The sequence below is a fragment of the Ailuropoda melanoleuca genome, chromosome 17 (assembly GCF_002007445.2).
Source record: "Ailuropoda melanoleuca isolate Jingjing chromosome 17, ASM200744v2, whole genome shotgun sequence".
NCBI lineage: Eukaryota > Metazoa > Chordata > Mammalia > Carnivora > Ursidae > Ailuropoda > Ailuropoda melanoleuca.
Genome location: NC_048234.1, coordinates 14,089,894 through 14,104,830, shown reverse-complemented (window position 1 = coordinate 14,104,830; position 14,937 = coordinate 14,089,894). Strand labels below are relative to the sequence as shown.

Genomic DNA, 14,937 nt, shown 5'->3' with positions numbered 1-14,937 from the left:
AGAAAAAGGACAAGACTCCAACATTTAATATTGTTGAGCACCTTTGTCAGGTGAAGCTAACTTTCTTAAAAAAGTATAAATAGTGAAAAATAAGCATTTAGAAAAGAAGTGGCCGGCCCCTGGGTGGGCAGGTGGGGGTTCTTTGGTGGGTGGCGGGCAGGCGGAGGTCGTCAGAGCCCTCCCAGGTCATCTGTGAGGAAGGCCAGCAGGAAGCGGCTGACGTGCCTGTCGACGATGACGGGGGAGAAGCCCAGGACACGCCGGGCCCCTGGCAGCACCTTGGGGTCTGGAAGACAAGGTGGTCTCAGAAACTGCCACCAATGTGCCTTCTCAGCCCCATGTGTCACCAAGCCCCACTGCCGAGTGACACGGGGTGTCCCTGCCAAGCAGGCCTGCCCAGCGCGGGCTCCCCATGCACAGGTGCGACAGGCCCGGAATGGCAGAAGAGGGATGGCAGCTGCCACGCTGGGCCACGGGCCTCCCGTCCATTTGTCAGGGCTGAGGCATGGAGGGGCCAGAGGTGGGTGCCCTGCTCCAGGCCCCACAAAGGACAGAGCCCAGCTGCGCCCTGCCTCCCATCAGGGGCTGTCATTCCCCGCCCCCTGGGGGTGGTGGGCTTGAGAACCGGGGCCCCACATTCCCTCTTCTTCCCGTGCCCTGCAAGGTGGGTCCTGCCACTCTCCCACTGTGCAGGTGAGGAAACTGAGGCACAGGGAGGCCAGGGGACCCGGTGCTTGGGCCTGGCCAGGCAGCACCCACCTGGAGGACAGCAGTAGACGAGGAGCGCCAGCCCCGCGGCCAGGCCGAGGCAGGCCAGGAAGGCCACGGGTCCTGGGGAGAAAGGGGGCACGTGAGCAAGTGGCTGTCTGAGCCTGGAGGACGGGGCGCCCCAGCAAGCACCCTGGGGCCTGTGCAACAGGAAGCCAGGACCGAGCCTGACTTGGAAAGGAGCAGCCCCTGAGGCAAAGACGGAGCCCTGGGGGGGGAGGGGCGGGGGACGCGGAGGCGGTTACCCCTGTCACTGAGCTCGCGGCCCACGGTGCCTGAGTCTAGCTCTGTGCAATCTGAGTTCTCTGGAAACAAAATCACAGGGCTCGGTTAGTGGTGGGCGGGCCAGAGGAAGGGGGTTGCCCCGCCCGCAGGAAACCAAGGGCCTGCTCAGGCTCCTTCCCCTCAACCCTGGGGGCCCCCAGGCTGGGCAGGACCAGGCGGTACAGGCACCCAGTCTTCTGGGCCAGGCTTGGGGGAGTCAGCACCAGAGAGGAGACTCTGGGACCAGTCTCATGGAACCCTGAGTTTTGGGTTTCCTTCTGTCCACTTCCTGAGACCCTGAGGGCCATGGGCTGGGGGCCATCATTCCCTGCGGATGCAGACACCAAATGCAGCATGAGCGCCTGCCTGTCCCAAGTCTACGTTCACATGAGAGCAGGGAGCATGCTCTCTCCAGAACTCCCCAACCAGCTACCTGCCAGTGGCCCAGGAGCCTGGAAGGGGCATGACTGCCAGCCAGGCTGTGGGCCCCCCAATGGCTGGTATGACACGCTGGTCCTGGGCCAGAGCTCAGGGCCCACTCCTGCCGCCCACCCTCAGGTCAGGGACACTAGCCCTGGCTCCCAGCTGAGCGTCCTGGGGTGAGCAGGTGAGACACCCTGTCCCTCAGGCCTCCAGCTTCACATCAGAGGATTGAGGAACAGCAGCCCCTCCTCCAGGGGACCAGGGCACAGAGGCCTCAGGACTGAGCCACCAACCCCACCTACACCTCCCCCACCCCCAACCCAGCAGCTCGGGACTCACGGGCCTCCTGAGCACTGCGGCGAGACCCTACAAACCGAACGCACACGCCACCTGTGCCTGAGACTGTTCTATAGAAACACCCACACAGCGGAGATCCCCGGGCATCCGCAGTTGTGGCTGCGACCTCGGCTGCTGAAGGGGGTACAGTCTGCCCAAGGCTGGTACAGCCGCGAGCCGCCTCCAACGCAAGCGTAAGGATTCCCAGTGCGCCAGGCTCGAGGGCAGGGCACAGCTGTGCACGCAACATGCTGCCTTCTGCGTACAGACTGGCCCACGAGAGACAGAGACAACCATCTCTGCATCTGAAACACTCCCTCCTCTCTCTGGGAGCCGCTGCAGAGACGGCCTCCGGCGGGGGGCCGGGCACACTTACGCGGGGCGAGCCGGCTGGGCAGACGGCTGTGCAGGGGCTGGGCGTGGATGTACAGGGCCCGGTAGAACTCCCGGCAGTCCCGCTCGCCGCTCCGCTGCAGATGGCCCAGGAGGTCACACAGCCGCACACGCAGGGACGCCTTGGGGTTCCGGAACTGGGAGTGGAAAGGGTGCAAGGGAAGGTCAGCCTGGAGGGGCAGGGCCACGGGCAGCTGGGGGGCTCGGGGGCTCAGCACACCCAGAGGAGGCAGCAACTGACCACCCCAGACCACCCAGGGCCACAGCCCACCCACGCAGCACCCCAGGCGGGGCGGTGGCCATAGCACAGCCACCGGTCCTCGCACTCCCTCCCTGTGGGGGCCAGACACAGCCTTGAGGAGAGTGGTGACAATATTCCAACTGTCTGAAGCTGATGGCTCGCAGTGTGACTTTGGCAAGTCACTTCACCCCCTACGACTCTGTTTCCTCACTTGTAAAAAGGATATAATAAACTCCCAAATGGTAGGGTCAGTACAGGAAATCAATGAGGTGAAAGGGATAACTTCCAGTAGTTTACAGTCTACAGGAATGTGATTTAAGTTTTTAAAAACCAAGGGTTAAGGGACTTGGGTGGCTCAGTCAGTTAAGTGCCTGCCTTCGGCTCAGGTCATGATCCCAGGGTCCTGGGATGGAGCCCTGCATCGGGCTTCCTGCTCAGCAGGGAGCTTGCTTCTCCCTCTGCCTGCCACTTCTGCTTGTGCTCCCTCCCCACTCTGACAAATGAATAAATAAAATATTTTTAAAAATAATAAAATAAAAAATAAATACTAAGGCTTAAGCAGAAGAACACAAGCTCTTTTGATGTGTTTGATGGAGAAATGTGTGGCTCTTAAAGGTCAGTGAACTGGGCACTTGGCTTGGATCTGTGGGACCTGGAGGCTGTGGCCTGGTGCTGACCCCTGGTGGCAGCATACCATTCCACTTGGAACCAGAAATGAACCAGAAACTACGTGGCAAAGACAAGCATATGGCAGGGGCCATGGAAACTACGAGGAGTGGAACAGCGTGGGTGTGTATATGCAGGAGCCTCCTTTTTTTTAAATAAACGTCTGAAACATTTCAAATTCAAATTTGTACACAATATATTAGACTTTCAATTACAATAATAAGGTATAAATTTTACCCATGCTTTTTCACTTACTGTATACTTTTATAACTTAAGCTTCTGAGGCAGGAGCAGGGCCCATGTAGATTCCAGCTGCCCCCAGGAGAGGCCCCAACCCTGTGGACAGCCCTGCGTGCGGCACCATTGCCCTGCACCGGCGGCGGGAGCTGCAGCTCCAAGAGCAGGGCTCACTCAGTCACCCAGCTGGAGGGGGGCCCTGCACCCCAAGCCCTGGCCCTGAGGGGGAATCAGAGAAAGGGTGGTGCAGGCAAGGTGCACCCAGTGTCCCTCGGTGTCCCCGAATGTTCGTCAACTTTTGAACCTCTGCACGAGGCAGGGGCAGAGCCTTGCGGCACTGGGGTGGAGCCTCACCAGCAGCCCCACGCCTCGCCCCGGCACGCCACTCCCAGGCCTGTTATGCATGGGGGCATGCTGTCCTGTCTCCTGGGGTGCTCCCACATCTCTGGATGGCCGCCAGCAGCCTCCGATGACACAGGAAGACACTGAGGCTCGCAGAGCTGATGTTCTGGCCCAACATCACTGCAAGGAGGCGGGCTTTCACCTGCAAGCTGTCCTGCCCTGCCCCCAGCCCTGCTTCCTCCCAGCCCAGGGGGAAGGGACCCATGGGAGACGTGCCCCCCATTACCTTCTCCGCATCCTTGTTGCTGAGGATCTGGGGGTAGTAGCGGTTCAGCTGGAGGATGATCCTGTCCACCTGCTGCTCACTGAGGCGTCCATGGCCCATCAGGAAAGGTGTGTCCTGGACCAGGCGGTCACAGTAGGTCTGCTCTGAAACAGCAGAGAGCACGGAGGCCATGAGCCAGGAAAGCTGGGGTGGGGGTGGGGCAGCAGGTCTCCCACACCACACACAGCATGGCCCCCAGGTCCCCTGGAGGCACAGCAGCTGTAAGCACCAGGACAGCTACTGACGTCCCACCTATGTGGGCTGCGCACAGCCCGGACCCTGCCTTGTCCTGCTGCCCCCCTCATCAGAGATGGGGTGCTAGTGTGCAGGAACGACCCCAAGGGCTCAGAAGCCGAGTGGAGACTCTGGCCCCTCTCTTCTTTGCCCAAGAGCTCACTGCAGAAGACAGAGGCCGAGTGTGCTGTCCACGGGACCCCCACAGGGCCCTGTGGAAGGGCCCAGACAGCCTGGAGAAGGCCTGACCCCGCAGCTCCCACAACGTTTCTCACAGGGTCAGGAGCGCAGGGCTCGGGGGCCCGTGCTGCCGTGGCCACGGACACGCCACACCTGCAAGGCCTCAAGAAGCCACCACCGTAGAGCAGTGCGGGCCACCGGGCTTTTCCCCTGTTGCTGCTTTCAGGACCATGTTAAAGCCTCACTGTGCACCCGCTTTCCCATTAAGAATGTTCTTTAGGACAACAGGCCCCTAAAGACCAGGGGTGGGTTACTGGCTGGTGGGAGGCCCAGGGTCCGCAAGGGAAAGTCCCGATTCCATGGTGTCAGCTACCTGAACAGGTGCACCTCGGCCGTCCCACCCGCCGGCGGACGGGGGCTGCGCGCGGGCAGCTGCCCGGGAACAGTGTGTCTGTACGTGATCGGAATTCACTGGCTATCTATCCAATTAGACGGTTAGAACTTCAGGATGTTATGTGTCATTCTTACGGTAACCACAAAGAAAATATCCACGGAATAGAGACAAAACCAAATGTGTTCCTACAGAAAGTCAACCAAACATGAAAGAAGGCAGTAGTGGGTGAAGGACAAAAAAGCTATAAGACATCAGAAAACAAATAGCGAAAAGGCAGAAATGAGTTATTAATTATTAGTAATTACAGTAATTACTTTAAATGTAAACAGATTAAAGACAGATTGGCAAAATGGATTTGTGATATTGTGATTGACAGTAAGAAGCAGATATTTGGTCTTCATTCCAATTCCTGGCACAGAGCTCCTATAAAACCCTTGGAATTTCCTAAGGGATGAGCCATGAAGGGGAAGGGTGCCTTTTGTTGTTCCTAACAAGCCCCTTTCAGCCTCGTCTGACTTTGTGAATGGGGTGATTTTTCGAAAGCCCCTAAAGAATCACAGGATGAGAGCTGGTTGCCAGTGACGTCAACACACAGAGGCTCAGAGCTTTCCGGTCCACCCAACCCCGACCTCCAGGGAGGGGAGCAGGGCTGGAGGCTCAAGTGACCACCAGGGGCCAGGGATTTAACTAATCATGCCTATGTAAAAAAACAAAAAACAAAAAAACCCTGCATAAAACCCCTAAAGGATGGCGTCTGAAGAGCTCCCAGGTTGCTGAGCACATGGAGGTGCTGGGAAGGTCGTCCGCCTGGCAGGAACGTGGAAGCTCCAAGCCCCTTCCCACATACTTCGCCCTAAGCATCTCGTCTTTGTGGAGATTCACTTGTATCCTTTCAAATGTCCTCTGGAATCAATGGCAATAGCACCTAATGTGTTTTCCCAGGTTCTGTGAGCTGCAGCAAGTGACTAAATCAAAAACGGGGTCGTGGGACCCTCGATTTACATCCAGTCCGTCAGAAGCATGGGTGGCAGCTGGCTGGCCTGGCGACGTGTCTGCAGATGGGGCACCGTATAGGACCGAGCCCCTAACAGGTGGGACTGGAGGCCATCCCCAGGGAGACGGTGTCCCACGAGAGTCAAACCGTGAGACACACAGCTGGTGTCGGAGAGCTGCTCGATGTAGGGGAGACCGCACATCTGGCGACCAGCCGTGGCAGGGGCCTCAGGAGTATGAGTGCTGGGGGTAGGAGGAGAGGAGGAACAGAGTTCTTTTCCCTCTCAGGATTAAAAAAAGTATGACTCAACCACATGCCGTCTCCAAAAGACTCAGATCCAAAGACACAAACAGGCTGAGAGCGAGAGCAGGGGAACAGGTGTTGGCGGCAAACAGCAGCTGGAAGAGCAGGGGGGCTCCACGAATAGGAGACAAGACAGACTTCACACCAAAGACGAGTACAAGAGACAAAGAAGTACATCCTATGTTCATAAAAGGGTCAATTGACCAAAAACATCTAACACACACAGGCGCCAAATATCAAAGCCCCCCAAATCATAAAGATTTAGTAATCATGAATAATAAGAATAGTTAGAGACGTCAGTACCCCACCTTAATAACAGCCAGAACAGAGGGAAGCGCAGGGGCGAGCTGCGGTATAAACCACACAGACACAGACACACAGAGACACGCGGACACACACAGACACACACGGACACAGAGACACGGACACACACATACACAGAGACACACACATACACAGAGACACATGGACACACACAGACATACACACTTGGACAGACACGTGGACACACACACACAAACGTGTGGACACACAGACACATACAGACACACACACATACAGAGAGACACGTGGGCACACACACGAACATGTGGACACATACACGGACACACACAGAAACACATACACAGAGACACGTGGGCACACACATACACAGACACACGGATACACAGAGACACAGACACACACACGGACACACATAGACATACACACATGGACACGCATACACAGTAACACACGGACATACACACGGACACACAGAGACATGGGGACACACAGATACACACATGGGGACACACAGACACACACATGGACACACACAGAGAGAGACACATGGACACACGCACACACACACACGGACAGTCCACCCAACAGCACAGGCACATCACACGTTACTGTGCTTCACAGAGACTGCGTTTCTACAAACTGAAGGTCTGTGCCAACCCTGCGTGGAGCAACTCTATTGGCCCCACTTTTCCAACAGCGTTTGCTCACTTTGTCTTTGTGCCGCATTCTGATAATTTTCACAATTTAAACTTTTTATTCTCAAAACTTTCATTATTATTATATTGTTATGGCAATCTGTGATCAGTGATTATGGCTTGCTGAAAACTCAGATGATCGGTAGCATTTTTTAGCAATAAAATATTTTAAATTACGGTATATACATCACTAGACATACTCTATTGTGCCCTTGATAGAACGCAACATAGTGTAAATGTAACTTTTACACGCACTGGGAAACTAAGACATTCACTGGACTCACTTGATTGCAATATTCACTTTATTGTGGTGGAACAATTATTTATTGTCTGGAACCAAATCCACAATAGCTCAGAACTGGGCCTGTACACATTCTTCTCCAGTGCACACAGAACATTCTCCAGGAGAGACCGCAAAACAAGTTTGGCTACAAAACAAGTCATAATATATTTAAAAAGACTGAAATTATACAAAGGGTCTTTTCTGATTACATGGAATAAAGCCAGAAACCAGTAACAGAAGGAAAACTGGAAAATTCACATGTGAAAGTGAAAGAATGAATGGATCAAAAGAAGAAATCACAAAGGAAATGAGAAAATACCTTGAGACAAATGAAAATAAAAATCCAACACACCAAAACTTAAGGGGTTCGAGGAAAGCAGTTCAGAGGAGGACATCTAGGCTGTAAGTGCAAACTTCACAATAGAGGAGGGGTCTCCAATCAACAACCTATGTCACACCTTAAGGAAGCAGGAAGGGAAGAGCAAACGAGCCCGAAAATAACAGAAAGGAGGAAATTATTAATAAAGATTAGAGCAAAGATAAATGCAACAGAAAAAAGGAAAAAAAAAACAGAAGCAAAACTTGGTTCTCTGGAAAGATCAACAAATTGACAAACCATTAGCTAGACACACGAAGAAAAGACTCAAGTGACTAACATCAGAAATAAGAGTAGGGAAAAACTACCAATTACACAGAAATAAATTGGATTACAAAAGAATACTATGAAATTTTGTAAGCCAACAAAATTGGACAAATGAGATGAAGTGGGCAAGTTCCTAAAAAACACACAATGTACCAAAACCAAAACACAAGTAGAGAGAAAATCTGAATGGACCTCTAACTAGCAAGGAGGAGATTAAATCAGAAATCAAATCTGTCCTAACGAATAGAAGCCCAGGACCCGATGGCTCCACTGGCGAATTCTACCAAACGTTTAAATGCCAACACCTCTAAAATTCTTCCAAAAACAGAGAGAAGGAAACACTTCCTAACTCATTCCATGAGGCCAGCATTACCCTGATACCAGAACAAGACAAGGATATAAGACAACCACACACCAATATCTCTTACAAATACTGATGCCAAAATTCTCAACAAAATACTAGTAAACTGACTCCAACAGCACATTAAAAGGGTCCTACATCAGAAGACCAGGACAGTTCAACATATGATCCCTCGTCGAAGTAATACGTTACATTAACAGAACGAAGTGAACACACACACATCACGATCATCTCAGATGGTACAGAAAAGGGACTTGACAAGATTCGATACTCTTTCTTGATTAAAAAAAAAGAGCTTTTAATAAATCAAGAATAGATGAAAATCTCCTCAACATCACGAAGGTCATATATGACGAGCCCATAGCAAACATCATTCTCAGTGGTAGCCGAGTCCGAAAGCTTTCCCCCTACGACCAGAAACCAAGCAAGACGCCTCCCCTCACCACTCCTAGTCAGTGTGGCAGCGCTGAGTTCCGGCCAGAGCTGTCAGACAAAAAAAGGAAATAAAAGGTATTCAAATGAAAAGGAGGAAGTAATATTATCTCTTTTTTGCAGGTGACATGATTTTATACATAGAAAACCCTAAACGTCAAAATTAATCAACAAATTCCACAAAGCTGCAAGATACAAAATCAATACACAAAAATCAGTGGCGTCTCTCTACACTGACAATGAACAACCCAAAAAGAAAAATAAGAAAACAATTCCCTTTACAACAGCATCAAAAAGAATAAAATACTTGGGGATAAATTTAACCAAGGAGGTGAAAGACCTGTACACTGAAAACTCAAAACATCGCTGAAAGAAATTTTAAAAAGATACATATAAATGGAAATATACCCTCTGTTCATGGATTGGAAGATTTAATGCTGTGAAGATGACAATACTCCCAAAGTAATCTACAGAGTCAATGCAATTCCTATCCAAACTCCAATGATGTTTCTTGTTTTTCATCCTAAAAGGGAACTTATAGCCAAAACCATCCTGAAAAAGAACAAAGTTGGAAGACTCACGCTGGTTTCAAAACTTACCACAACGCTATAGTGATCAAAACAGTGTGATGCTGGCATAAGGCCAGACATAAAGACCAATGGAACAAAACAGAGTCCAGAAGGAAACCCTATTTTGAGTGTGTGGGGCGGGGGTTGGTACGGAGAAAAGACAACTCACAGGATGGGAGAAAATATTTGCAAAGCATGTATCAGATAAGGGACAATATCCAGACTATATAAAGAACTCCTATCATTCCATAACAACAACAACAACAAAACCCATTAATAATGCAATTCAAAAATGGGCAAAGGACTTGACAAGGCACTTCTTCAAAGAAGACGTGAAGGACTACTGAGCACATGCCAAGATGCTCACAGTCACTCCATCCAAGGGAAACCCAGATGAAAGCACGATGAGAAAGCACTTCACACATACACAGAGTTCTGTATGAATAGGACTGGGGGACTGTAACATGGGGCAGCCACTCTGCAGAACAGGCAAGTCAAACACAGACTCACCCCAAGACCCAGCAATCCCACTCCTGGGTACACGCTCCATCCAAGTAACTGAAAGCAGGGACTCAGATACTCTCACGCCAATGTTCAGAGCAGCCTCATTCACAGTAGCCAAAAAGTGGAAACAACCCAAGAGTCCACATACAGAGGAATGGATAAATGAGATGCGGTAAATGCACACAGTGGAATGCTACACAGGCATAAAAGGGAACGAACCTCTAAGACGTGGATGCTACAGCCTGGGAGAACCCTGAAAACATGTGAAGTGAAATAAAGACACAAAAGGACAAATACTATATGATTTCCACTTACATGAAATATACAGAATGGCAAATTCTAGAGACAGAAAGTAGAACAGTGATTACCAGAAGCCGAGGGCAGGGGAGGAGGGGAGTTCCCATGTAACAGGGACAGAGTTTCCCCTTGGAGTGAAGACAAAGTTCTGGGAGCACAGGGTACTGACGGTTTCACAACACCGTGCATGTATGTAATGCCACTGAAGTGGGTAAAATGGTCCATTTTATCTTCTGCACATTTTAACCCACACACCCACACACACCCACACACACACAGGTGAATACATAACTGAGCAGTGGTTCTGTTTAATCAGTTTTATAATGAAATATAATTCAGGGATAAAAAGAGATCTTTGGAGTCACAAAAAGGCAAGGAGAAAACTCAAATGCATCCTGCTAAGTGAAAGAAGCCAGTCTGCAAAGGCCACATACTAACTTGATGATATTCCAGAAAATGCAAAACTGTGGAGGTGGTAGAAAGGTCGGAGGTTGCCAGGGCTGAGGCAAGAGCAAGGGATGAACGGGCAGAGCCCAGGGGATTTTTTGGGCAGGGAAACTACTCTGTGTGACACTGTAGTGGTGGATATAGGACATTATACACTTCTCAAAAGTCATAGAATGTGTAACACAGGAGTGAACTATAATGTAAACTATGGGCTTTAGTTAGTAACAGTGTATTGATATTGGTCCATCACATGTAACAAACGTACCCCATTAATGCAAGATATGATTAATAAAGGAAATTGGTTGGGGGGAGGAGTATGGGACTCTCTATACTATGTGCTCAACTTTCTGTAAACTAAAAATTCTCTAAAAATAAAATGTATTAAATAAAGAGAAATCCTACTTGGAAATTCCACTGTTAAATTTTAAAGAAAAAAATGGAAGGTAGAGAAAGCAGATGAATCCCTGGGTCCAGTGGGTTACCTGGGAAGGAGCATGAAAGAACTTTCTGGAGTGACAGAAATGTTTGACTTCATTGGGCCTGGGCTGGAATTTCCATGGACGTTTACATTTGTCAAAATTTATAAAATTATTCATTAAAAATAAGTGCACTTGTTGTGAGTAAATAATTTCTCAATAAAGTTGATGTTTAAAAACGGGGTCATCATGTGGGAACGAGCACGGTCTCCCTGATTTCCGCCCTGGGGCCGGCTCAACACACCACATCTTCCTCATCTCTCTCTCCCATTGCCGCCTTGTCCTGGCTGCTCTCTTTCCCCCTCAAAATATAAATTTATAATTTCTGAATCCTTCCAGGCCCTGAATCTACCTGGAAGACGGACTCAGCAGCAGCCCCAGCGTGCTGAGGAAGCCGCCCATGGGTCACCAAAAGACCCACCGTGGCCACATGGGAAAGACCTCTCTGATCATCCGGCTTCCCCACTGACAGCCTCTCTGATTCAAGAGTTAGGACCAGTGGCCCCAGTTCATGGTGTGCGCCCCGTGACCAGGCAGTCCATAGTTCTAGGCATACAGATCATCCTCATCGTTCCATCAGCTCTGCAACTCTAGCAAGACCACCACCCCCATTTCTGGATGAGGAAACTGAGGCATGGCAAAGAGATACGGTAGCTGCCTAAGACCACAGCCAGCTAGGGAGTGAAGATGGAGGGCGGACCCACGCACGGTTTTGTGGCAACCGCTTGACATCCAGACTTTCCACGTGTCTAATTATCACACTCATTAACTGTACCATTAGTTGCATCAAATCCGTTCCTGGTCTGGCCCCAGGCAGTTCTGCCCACTGCTGCCTCTGCAGTGTGTGCACAGGGCAGGCACACAGTAGGCGCTCACTAAAGAATTCCTGAATGGATATCGGTCCAAGGGCCAAGGCCCAGGGCAACCCGTGGACTTCGGCCAGCACACTGTAGTGGCTCCCCCGGCGGCAGCCACTAGCGAGATGGAGTCTTACTGCCGCAAGCGTGAGTCACCTGGCACGGTGGCACAGCCTGGGGCTAAAGCTTTCTCTGGTGGCTGGAAACTGTGCATGCTAACCACACCCACATGGCCACACCCAGGAACGAAAAAGCACAGGAAAGGAAATGACTTTGGTCCCCGATCCTAACTGATAATCCCAGACAGTTCTACAGGATAGAGGGGAATGCTCTGGCACAAAACCCAGCAGGACCGTGCTAGCTTCTTTTGCCAAGCCCCACCTTCTTGCCCAGCTGGTGCCAGGACCACAGACCCCCAACCCCTTACCCCCGCCTGTCACTCAAGGCCCTGTGGGATCTGCCCCCCCTGCTCTCACCCCAGGCTGCTGAGCCATCCTGCATAGCAGCCCCCAATGGCACCATACTGCCTGGGACCCCTGCCCAAGGATGAGAACACCTGTCCTGTGGTTCCTCCCCAGCTAAGTGGTGCTCAGCTCACTGTCATCCCCTGAAGAGGCCTTGCTGAGTAACCCTGGCTCCTGTCCCTCCCAGAATTCCCCCCTGTTTCAGGGCCAGATCTGGCCTCAGGTATGGAACTGAGAGGGCTCACTCCCCAGCACACAAGGCAGGGCCTGGTTCCACACCAACAGGAACAGCTGTAGTGACACCTGGCCAGCACTGGCCCCGAGCAGACACATCAGGTCCAAATGCTCATCCTATAACCTGTCATGGAGGCCCCAGAATCAGCACAAGGCAGGCACCCCATCAGTGCACAGGGACAGTGAGCCAGGGACTTCACACCTGCAGGCTTGCAAAGCTGCCCATTTGACCCTCCCGGGCCTGCACTCTCCGGGCCTCAGCGACGCATCCCAAAAGTAAAGGGCTGTGACAGGAGGGATGTCTAGAGGCTCATTCCTCAGACTTCGCTGTGAGAAAGGGGCAGGTGGGGAGGCTCCCACAGGACTTTGAGAGGGCCTGGGCAGGACCCAGGCCTAGTTCTGCCTCTGCCACTGACCACCCGGGTGGCCTGGGGCTTGGCGCCTGTCCGACCTGAGCCTTCATTTCCTCCTCCACACAGAGAGGATATCCTACAGCAATTCTGGATGGGAGACACCTGACTCTGACTCGGGGCCAAGCCCAAAGTAGGTGCTCGGAAACAGCAGCCACAAATAAAAAGGGTTCAGGGAGATGACAGGGGCATGGGAGGTAGCTAGGTTCTCTTCTGACCTAGGCTGGGACACTGTGGTCCCAGAAGACACCAGGTCCCTGCCCCTGAAATCCTGTTTGTGGGACTCCAGTGAGTTCAGGGGAGAGAGCGGGGACTTGTGGACCACCCCTAGAGGTGGAAGAGTGGGGCACTTGGGAACGAGCTGTGTGGGAGCAACAGCATTCCCTGATCACGCTGTCATGGGGTCCTCCGCCAACCCATCACCATCACCAGGTGTCTCCCACTGTGGAAGTTCCACAGAGCAAGGTGGCCCTGCTCAGCTGGGACCAGGATGGAGTGGGTTCTCCAGTCCAAACAGGCTGGGGGGTGGGGGACGGCAGGGGCCAGAAGCTGGAGAGGGTAGGGGCGCCCGGCGCGGAGCACAAAGCCTTGGGGGAGGGGGCGGCGGCTGAGTCTGTGTCCCCAGCTCCCCGGGGCCTGTCCCGGGACACAGTGGAGTCCCACCGGGACGCGCCCCTCTGGACGTCAGGTGGCTGAGGCTGGAGGGGCTGCAGCTCCTCACAGAAGCGCAGGACTCCGCAGAACCCCCTCCTCCCGCTGTCAGGCCGCCGCGCTCCCCCCAGCGCCTCCCCACCCACAGGCGCGCTCCAGCCCCGCCCCCGCGGACCTCCCAGGCCCAGACCACGGCCCCGGCCTGTCGTCCGCCCGCCGACCGGGAGGCGGTCACGGACCAAGGTCACTCGGCCGCGGCCGCGAGCAGCTGCGGCCGGGGCAACATCGGGGCACCGGACCCTGGGGGCCACCGCGGACGCGCGCCCGGCCCGGGGATGGCAGACAGGACCCCCAACCGGCCCGCGCTCACCTGTCATGGCGGCGGCACGGCGCGCGCCCGGCCGGGGCCGGCCCGTCCCCCTGTCGCCGTCGCCGGTCAGGTTGTCGGTCCGCCACCGCCCGGCTCGGTTCGCCCCGCCCCTTCCCGGCAGGCCCCCGCCCCCCCGGCAGGCCTCGCTCCTGCGTCAGCGGCCTCCCCGCCGCAGCACCAAGCTGCCCTCACTAAGCCCGCCCCTTCCCGTTATGCTCCGCCCCCAGCGTCGGCGGCGTCGCCTCGAGGGCCTTAAGCTCCGCCCCCTCGAGCCCCACCTCCTCCAGTGGCGGCTAAGGCACCATCAGGAGTCCTTGGTCCCGCCCCTCACTGAGACCCGCCCACTCCGGGCGCTCCTGCAGCCTCTCTGCCAATGCCAGGGCTCTAAGCCCCGCCCTCACTGAGCCCTACCCTCGTTGACGTCTATTATATCACTGACTCAGCCCTGAACCCCTCCCCTCACTGGGTCCCGCCCCTGCCCGCTACGGGGCCTTTTGGAGTCTGAAGCCTTGCTCGCACCCGCGTAGAGTACCATAAGCCCTTAGCTCCGCCCCTCACGGAGTCCCGCCCCGGCGTTCTTTTCCAGGGCTCTAAACCCCGCCCTAACCATAGCCCCGCCCCTTCTGGCGACGCGTAGGGCGCAGCCGCAGGCTTGAGCCCCGCCCCTCGCTCGAGACACGCCCCTCATCCGAGACCCGCCGCCAGCCCCGGCGCATCTCCCACAACAGCCGACGCCCACTTCCTGGCCCCGCCCATAGATGCCCCGCCCGCGATGGCTCCGCCCGTGCTGGCCCCGCCCCACACTGGTTCCTCGGAGCAGGTGGCTCAGCGCCGCTGGGCACTCTGCTGCCCCGCCCTG

At 53.7% G+C, this 14,937-nt stretch overlaps 1 protein-coding gene across 3 annotated transcripts; it reads right to left on the bottom strand.

Annotated features, from left to right (window-relative positions):
• Nucleotides 1-3: 3 nt before the first annotated feature.
• Nucleotides 4-14,235, bottom strand: CARD19 (caspase recruitment domain family member 19). 3 transcript variants are annotated; one of them, XM_034647416.1, is made up of 6 exons: nucleotides 14,079-14,235; nucleotides 3,957-4,099; nucleotides 2,168-2,321; nucleotides 1,014-1,073; nucleotides 760-831; nucleotides 4-286 (listed from the first exon to the last, which is right to left on the bottom strand). In XM_034647416.1, exons 1-6 carry the CDS (start codon nucleotides 14,083-14,085, stop codon nucleotides 171-173), a joined length of 552 nt encoding a protein of 183 aa, XP_034503307.1. In that variant the 5' UTR covers nucleotides 14,086-14,235; the 3' UTR covers nucleotides 4-170. The 3 variants fall into 3 exon arrangements, with proteins under 3 accessions (XP_034503307.1, XP_034503308.1, XP_034503309.1); XM_034647417.1 differs by lacking the exon at nucleotides 14,079-14,235 and adding an exon at nucleotides 9,399-9,498; XM_034647418.1 differs by lacking the exon at nucleotides 1,014-1,073.
• Nucleotides 14,236-14,937: the final 702 nt, after the last annotated feature.

What these genes read in the sequence shown, in the direction of transcription:
- CARD19 (XM_034647416.1), bottom strand. An exon ending in GCCCAGCCGGCTCGCCCCGC is followed by an intron (nt 1,074 to 2,167) that starts GTAAGTGTGCCC and finishes TTTTGTTTCCAG; the next exon opens with AGAACTCAGATTGCACAGAG. An exon ending in CCGCGAGCTCAGTGACAGGG is followed by an intron (nt 832 to 1,013) that starts GTAACCGCCTCC and finishes CTTTCTCCCCAG; the next exon opens with GACCCGTGGCCTTCCTGGCC.